Source organism: Narcine bancroftii, chromosome 11 (genome assembly GCF_036971445.1).
Source record: "Narcine bancroftii isolate sNarBan1 chromosome 11, sNarBan1.hap1, whole genome shotgun sequence".
Lineage (NCBI taxonomy): Eukaryota > Metazoa > Chordata > Chondrichthyes > Torpediniformes > Narcinidae > Narcine > Narcine bancroftii.
The window spans coordinates 85,012,530-85,021,109 of record NC_091479.1 but is presented as its reverse complement, the minus strand read 5'-3'; the positions used below and the strand labels follow the sequence as shown (position 1 = coordinate 85,021,109).

Genomic DNA, 8,580 nt, shown 5'->3' with positions numbered 1-8,580 from the left:
TTATCCACATTGAGACTCAGGTTGTTCTTCTCACATCATAACACCTCTTTAGTGCAATTCATCGTTGTTGCTGATGAGGCCGACTACTGTCGTGTCATCTGCAAACAGGATGACACTGTTGGAGCTGGATCTGGCGTTGCAATCATGGGTCAGTAGCGTGAGAAGTGGATTTCCCACATAGTTCTTAGGTACGCCAGTGCTCTCTAGCTCGGCGAAGTACTTGGATCTTTGTGTCCAACCATGGGGTTTTAGTTAGCCCAGGTTATGAAGCAGTTGATCTTGGTGACATCCTCAATGCATTTTCTGAGGTAGCCAGTCACTGAGCTCGTGTATTCCTTGATGTTACATAACCATTGTAGGTACTCACCTCACTAAAACAACTCCAGTCCATAATCTTAAAGCAGTCCTCTTTGCACCTCTATGCTCGCGTCACCTCCTCCCCCACACCTGGCCACATCTTGATTTCTTTGAATTGGCTTCCTTTGTCTTGCCAACAATCTATATGCCAGGATTAGCAGAACTGATATATGATCAGAGTATCCAAGGTGGAAGCGAGGGGCAGCCTTGCATGCACCAGGAACATTACAGTGTGTTCTCTGGTGGTGAAGTTTACATATTCTTGAAACTGGCTTTCAGATTGGCATGGTTGAAATTGCCAGCTACAGTAATGGCACAATCAGGGTGGGATGTCTTGGCTTCACAGATGATACCGTAAAGCTACAACACCCTCATTAGCCAAAGGCAGAACATAAACTGCAGTAATCAGTGATTCCCAATTAATTATGGTCCAATCAGAAATTACACAAATACCTTTTTAAACAGAATTAGTATTTACAGCACTAGGTGGCAGTCTGTTCTGTGAAGGAATGATTGATATGATGGCTCAGGTTTAGTACATATCTCAATTGTGCTTGACAATTCTTGACATTTAAACTTTTCTTACATCCTTAATGTTATACTTTTTAACTCTAGTTGTATCATAGTTCTAACGTAGTTGTTAATAAATATATTGTAGTGTGCCTACTCTGTCCAATGCTTATTATATTACGTAGTCATTTAAATTTTTGTCAGTCATTCTATGTAAACAATAAATTAGTTTGAAGATTGAAGAACTGATTGGCTATTTCTTTTTGTAATCAAGTGTCTATAAGGGGTTAGTACATTCTCCCACTGTCTGTATGGGTTTTCCCCAGGGGCTCTGGTTTCCTCCCACGATTCAAAACATACCAGGGGTGTACGTTAATCGGGTGTAATTTGGGCGACACGGGCTCATGGGCCGAAAGAGCCTGTTACTGTGCTGTATGTCTAGATTAAAAATTTTAATAATTTCAGTATCACGCCATTGTAGAGCATGTCGAAAGAACCAAAGACTTGTTGATCCAAACCAAGGCTTTTATTATCACAAGTAGGCCGACCAGTCCAGAATGACCTGGTCTGGCTAGGAGCAATCCTTTTAAGACCTGCCAGTAGATGCGGCTATGCTCTCAGCCAATCAGTCATCCTACGCTACAATCTGTACATTTGCACATTGGTGATAGAATCTCTACTTTCACAGCCATTTGACTTTTCAAGCCTGTGCTTGCACTCCATATGATCTGCCCCAGGCCTCATCTCTACTCTGCTAGTTCTCCATAGACCCCAATCCTGACCTTTAAAACAAAAGCGATTTCCTCTAACTGTAATGAACTTACCTTACAACCCTCAGAAATGGAGAATTCTGAAGATTAATTAATTTCCTGACCATTCACTAACCTTGCAAGAATGTGCCATTCAAGATACTCTCCCATGAGTGGGAACATCTCAACATCCACCCTGACTTGGCCAAGAATCTTAAATGCCAAAAAGATTCTCTCTCATTCTTCTGAACTTCAAAAAAATAGATCTAATTTGTGTAGCTAGTGGTGATCGGACAATTCTCTCATCACAGCTGAATGAAACATTTTCAGCCTTCCCCAATGCTCCTATATCTATTCTTAAATACAGAACCCAAAATTGTGCACAAGTTGTGTAAAATATGAAAGACATTCAGAATTAAAATTTATTGTCACAAACATGTTACTAAATTTGTTTTACAGCAGCATTTCAGGCATAAAATTGCATTTTAAAAAATAAATTGGTGCAAAAGAAGACAAATTAAGCGAGTGTATATGGTTTATTGTTCATTGAGAAATCTGATGGCAGAGGAGCTGCTGCTGCTTATATACCGTTGGGCATTTGTTTTCAGGCAACTGCACCTCCTTCCTGATAGGAGCAGCGAGAAGAGTGCATGGTCTAGGTGGTGAGGTAGAGGGTGCTTTCTTGAGACACCATCTCTTGTAGCTGACCTCAATGGAGTGAAGACTAATGGCCAGGATGGTGCTGGCAGAGTTCACAATTCTCTGTAGCCTTTTCCTGTCCTGAGCATCTGCACCTCCATGCCAGAGAGTGATGTAACCAGACAGTAGGCTCACCACAGTACACCTGTAGAAATTTGCAAGTCTTCGATGACATACCAAATCTCCTCACAAAGAAGCCTTCTTCATGATTGCCTCAACATGGAGGCTGCAGGACAGATATTCAGAGATGTTGACACCAAGGAATTTGAAGTTCTTAATCTTTCCATTGCTGACTCCTTGATGAGGACTGGTTTGTATTCGTTATCCCCTTCCTTAAGTCCACAATCAATTCCTTCATGTTGCTAATATTGAGTGCAAGGTTGTTGGGATTCTAACCAGCTGATCTATCTCACTCCTGGAAGCTTCCTCATTGCTGTCTGTGATTCTACCAATGACAGTGGTATCATCAGTAAATTTGTAGATGGCATTTGAATTGTGCCTCGCCCCACAGACATGGGTGTGGAGTGATTGGAGCAGTGGGCTAAGCACATATCCTTGAGGTGCACCTGTGTTAATTGTCAGTGTTGAGGAGACATTTCTAATTTGTATTGACTGGTCTTTTGATGAGGAAGTCCAGAATCCAGTTGCAGAGGGAGGCCCAGGTTTTAAAGCTTGCTGACCAGTAGAGAGTATGATTGTGTTGAAAGCTGAGCTGAAGTCAATGAAAAGCAGTCTTCTGTCCGTGTGGCTGTTGTCTTGGTGATCCTGGGCTGAGTGGACAGCCAGTGAGATTACATCTGCTGTAGAGGTAGGCGAATTGCTGTGGATCCAGATCTTCACTTAGGTATAAGTTAATTCTGGTCATGACCAACCTCTCGAAGCATTTCATCAGAGTAGATGTGAGAGCTACTGCCCGATAGTCATTGAGTCAGCTCACTCTGCTCTTCATGGGCACCAGTATGAATACAAATATTATGAAGTATTATCAATACAAGATTATTTCCTTGTTTCTTCGGTCAAGTCTGTTTTTTATTAAAGCAAAGTTAAAAGTCACTGCCTCATTCATGTATTAACTAACTTGTGTAATGTTTCACACACGTCCAATTTGCTAAATGTGAAAATCCTTGCTACAAATATTAACATTTTAAAGAAATCTAGGATTTTTGTCAGTTTAATACAATTTTTGAACTGTAACAAGAACATTTTAAGAATGGCATAAGAGCCACATTTCAAATTATTGTACTACTCAGACCAAGAAGCAATAACGTTTAATCTTTCTGAACATACATTTACTCCAATCAAAACTATCCCAAAGTTAACAGGAAACTGAAAATGTGTCTATAAATTAATTCTGTGTTTATTTCCAGAATGCTCTCTCGGTAGTTGATGTTAAATCACAGTATCTCAATATTTTTCCTACTGCAATACAAAACGGTAAAAACAATGCAATGAGAAGATCATTTTTCATGTGCAGTACTAATGAACTTTTTTAGGAATTAAAGTTCCAATTATTTTAATTTTCTCTCTGGCATTTTAACTCACATATAAAAATCTTTACTGCATTTTTTTAAAGCAAGCAGGTCACATGTAGCAGTAATTTAAATTTGAAATTGTCCGATTTTGTATTCTCATCTTAATTGATCTTTTTTACTACCTCAGGTTTTAGAATCAAGCTTTGCATCACCCATTTGAAGAGAGAGGATGAAAGTTTCTTTCAAAGGATGATGCACCTTGGTTAGTTCTAATCTTGCTCGTCGTTTAGTTTTCAATATGATTAGAATCATTTGTTCCACAAGGAACCTTTGATATGTTACTTTTAATGCTTTTCATAAGTCTTATGTTGCAAAAAACAGAACTCTACTTAACCATGGTAGATTTGTCAAGGATGACAATAACTTGTCATCGTGCAAAATGCCACGGTAAAAATCATTGAGGTTGGTGAGAGTAGGATCGATTTGGGACAGGAGAGAACCGAGTCCTCCATCGTTCCAAGCACGGCACTGAATTTTCATCAACAAAAGGACTCAGCCTGCATGTACAGAATAGTTTTAAGTGAGGCAAAATATTTCAGTTAAATTACTTAAGGTTAATAGGGTTTATGTCAAGTTGTTTTTACAACTCCCTATCTGTATTAACAAAGATTCAAGGACAAGGGATTTGTGTGGATGCTGATGGCAAAGGGGCTTGGATGCTGACAATTTCTTGATGGTATCTGAGGTTCAAGACCTGAGAGCTCAGGTTCACCAAGAGAGCAGACTGGAGGCTGTGTGGCTGCAGAGGTTGCACCAGTGCAGGAGGTGAATCCAGACATTCAGTGACTTTGAGAGGACCTTCTTTTGCTTCTCTTTCTCCTATTGGTGTGGGCACTGAGCAATGTGAATGCCACCTCTTTGTGTGTCTTTACAGCAAGCAAAAATTGACAAATTTCAGCATTTATTCATGACAATAAAAGAATGGTGGACTGGGATATCAAAGATCCTCAGTAATAACGAAGATGAACAAGTCTTTATAGGTCAGTGATGGTATGGTCCCTCATGAAGGCATATGGATGTTAGTTTAGATGTAGTTATGAGATACAAGAATCTTAATTGTTTCAAGACAGGTGGGTGGCATTGATTTAGGTGTTTGAACTTGATAAAGCTTTCATAGAAATTTCAATGAGTGTAAAAGTAGGCAATTTGATCATTGGACCTGGCAGAGAAATCAGGGAATGGGGCAAGTTATTTTAAAAGCAACTTTTTTTTTGCACAACCGATAAGTAGAAATTCTGTCTGGACTGCAGGAAAAATAATTTCAAGGCTGTATGTGAGGTCATGTATGTACTTTTGACAATAAATCTGAACTTCGACATTTGCTCTAGTTATTGGGTTAAATAATCCAATTTTATCAGTGATTTTTTTTAGAAGATCAAACAAGTAGTCCATTAAAACTGGCCAAACAGGAAATGGACAAGAGTTTTTGATGACGACCATCGGCCAACAAAACTCTCAGCCAATCTCTGGGTGATGCCTTTCTGCAAAGACCCTACATCAAATGACATAATCGAGTGATCAAGAAATCATGTTTGCTAAGTTTTAAGATGGAGTTGGGAAGAACTGGATTTGGGACATGATTTTACCACGAACAAATCTGCAGCAGTTCTGGATAGGATCATGATAACTGGATCTCTAGGAAAAACTAGTTTAGTTTTACTCCTCAAGGGGGTCATTATAATCAGATTTATAATTGGTAACAAGGTGAGTGGATCCTGGATAATGAATTTGTGGTAACTACAAAATTGCACATTTGGGAATTACTGATAGATTGGTTTTGTTCTAAACTCTTAATTTGGTGGTGATTTTAATTTGCACTAATTTTTTTTTAAGTGGTTGTGGCTTTTGATTTATAATATTTTGCAATGTTTTAATTTATGTAAAAAATGCAGTATCAGTTTAAAGAAATGCTTCACATTAAATGATGTTAGCCATGTTATCATTAATTGAATGGTCTGAACACTGTCCTATTTTGCAGGACTCTTCACTAATGATTTCTTTTTTCTCTATTTTTTTAAACATGTTCCTGCAATTTTAAAATGGTTACTGTTTCTTGCAGCCCATCTACTCAAAGAGTAGAGATGTGTGTCTGCTGTTGATATCAGTTCGTAATCATAAAAATGGCGGTTTCCTATTTGCTCGATCAGAAAGGAAAAATACTGGCTCTTTATCATGCAATCGATTTAGAATACTGCTCTGTTTTAGAGTTTGCAAATTTGAAACATCTTCTGCAACAACAGGAACGTCTGTCGTTTGGTTGTCAGCGGAAGCTTCATTCTCACAGTCAGACAAAGAGCAAAGCAGAGCATCATTTTCATATGTAGGAAAATAATATCTAAGGAAACATAAATAACCATTGCATTGATCAGTTTAATAATTTTATAATTGAAAGATATGCAAATAAAATGTGACCACATGTTTAAGGCCCACAAGTATTGTGCTGAGGGAAGTAATTAACATAAAGGCTAATGAGAAATGATATGATTGACAGTGTATTATACTTCAAGGCTTATTTTTTCATGTAGTCTACATAATAGAAAACTCGTTAACGAGTTTTTAGGCATTTTGTTCAATTTAATCCAAAGTAGCACCTTGGAGTCACTGTGATCTTTTTCCCCCTCTTTCATCAAGGTTGATAACAAAAATGGACAGAATTATCATACACAATTTTTTGCTCAATCACTAGGTTGTTGGAGAATTCTGTCAGCTTCAGTGCTGCACAAGAACAATGCTCCTTCGCATCCAATGGCCTATTTACTTTTTAGTCAACTGGGTCTGATTCATGTGGAATATCAGCAATGTGGTTGAAAATTACTGAATAATTTCCAGTCTCTTACACCAGACAGAGTTCAATGTTTTACAATAACTGTAGTAGTATTCCCCATGTCACTGTTATTTATAGATCTGTAATCCTCTGGAAGAACTCCAGCACATTAGTCAGGCACAATCTGTACTTTTCCATGATAAAGAACCAGAGAACATTACAGCACAGAAACAGGTCCCTTCAGCCCTTCTTGTCTGTGTTGATCCATTTTTTTTGCCTAGTCCCACTGATCTGATTCCAGTCTATATCCCTCCATACCCATTTCATCCATGTACCTCTCCAAATTCTTCTTAAAAGTTAAAATTGAGCCGGCATTCACCACTTCAGCTGACAGTTCATTCCACTCTCACCACTCTGTGTGAAGAACCCCCTCTTCATGTTCCCCCCTAATTTTTCCCCTTTTGTCTTTATCCCATGTCCTGATTTGTATCTCACCTACCCTCAGTAGGAAAAGCCTATCTACATTTACTCTGTCTATCCCCTCATAATTTTAAATACCTCTGTCAAATCTCATCTCATTTCTTCTACACTACAGGGAATAAAGTCTTTCTATCTTATTGATATATTTCTTGTAGTTTGGTGACCAAAACTGCACACAATACTCCAAATTTGGCTTCACCAATGTTTTGGACAAATTTACCATAACATCCCAACTCCTATACTCAATACTTTGATTTATGTAGGCCAATATGCCAGAACTTTTCTTAATAACCCTATCAAACTGTGACACCACTTTCAGGGAATTACGTACCTGTATTTCCAGATCTCTCTGTTCTACCGCACTCCTCAGTGCCCTATCATTTATTGTGTATGTCCTTTCTTGGTTAGTCCTTCCAAAATGCAACACTCACACTTGTCTACATTAAATACCATCTGCCATTTTTCAGCCCGCTTTTCCAGCTGGTCAAGATCCCTCTGTAAGCTTTGAAAACCTTCTTTGTTGTCCACATCACCTTCAATCTTAGTGCCATCTGCAAACTTGCTGATCCAATTTATCACATTATTATCCATATTATTGATATAGATGACCAACAACAATGCTCCCAGCACCAATCCCTGAGGCACACCAGTAGTCACAGACCTCCAGTCTGAGAAGCAATCATCCGCCACTACTCTTTGGCTTCTCCTGTCCAGCCATTATCGAATCCAGCTCACTACTTCAACATGAATACCTAGTATCTGCACCTTTCTAACTAACGTCCCATGTGGGACCTTGTCAAAGCCTTACTAAAGTCCATGCATACCACATCCACAGCCTTTTCTTTGTCAACTTTCTTGGTGGACTTCAAAAAATTCAATCAGATTGGTTAAACATGACCTACCATGCACAAAGCCATGTTAACTATTCCTTAAACAGTCCCTGGCTATCCAAATAATTCTATATCCAATCTCTTAGAACACCCTACAATAATATACCTATTACTGACGTCAGGCTCACTGAACTATAATTTCCAGGGTTACTTTTGGAGTTTTTTTTAAACAATGAAACAACGTGAGCTATCCTCCAATCCTCTGGCACCACACCAGTGGCTGAGGACATTTTAAATATTTTTGCCTCAGCCCCGCAATTTCTACACTAGTCTCCCTCAAGGTCCAAGGGAATATCTTGTCAGGACCTTGGGATTTATCCACCCTTATTTGCTTTAAGGCAGCAAGCACTTCCTCCTCTTTAATCTGCATAGGTTCCATGACCTTACAGCTTGTTTTATTTACTTCCCACCACTCTGTGCCCATTTCTTGAGTGAACACTAATGAAACAAAAAGATATTTAATATCTCTTTTGGGTCCATACAAAGCCGAACACTCTGATCTTCAAGACAATCAATTTTATCCTTTTGCTCTTAATATACCTGTAGAAACTGTTAGCATTTTCTTCATATTGTCTGTCAAAGCAACCTCATGTCTTCTT

The 8,580-nt window shown here is 38.7% G+C and overlaps 1 protein-coding gene across 2 annotated transcripts in view; it reads right to left on the bottom strand.

Moving 5' to 3' along the window:
* Window positions 1-2,048: 2,048 nt before the first annotated feature.
* znf277 (zinc finger protein 277) overlaps window positions 2,049-8,580 on the bottom strand; it is a 47,500-nt gene continuing 40,968 nt past the window's right edge. Inside the window, exon 12 of one of the 2 annotated variants that reach the window (XM_069903817.1) lies at window positions 2,049-3,337. In XM_069903817.1, coding sequence (XP_069759918.1) covers window positions 3,301-3,337 — 37 coding nt within the window. In that variant the 3' untranslated portion in view covers window positions 2,049-3,300. Of the gene's footprint in view, window positions 3,338-3,470; window positions 6,183-8,580 lie in introns of those variants that run through there. The other variant, XM_069903816.1, reaches the window with a different exon arrangement.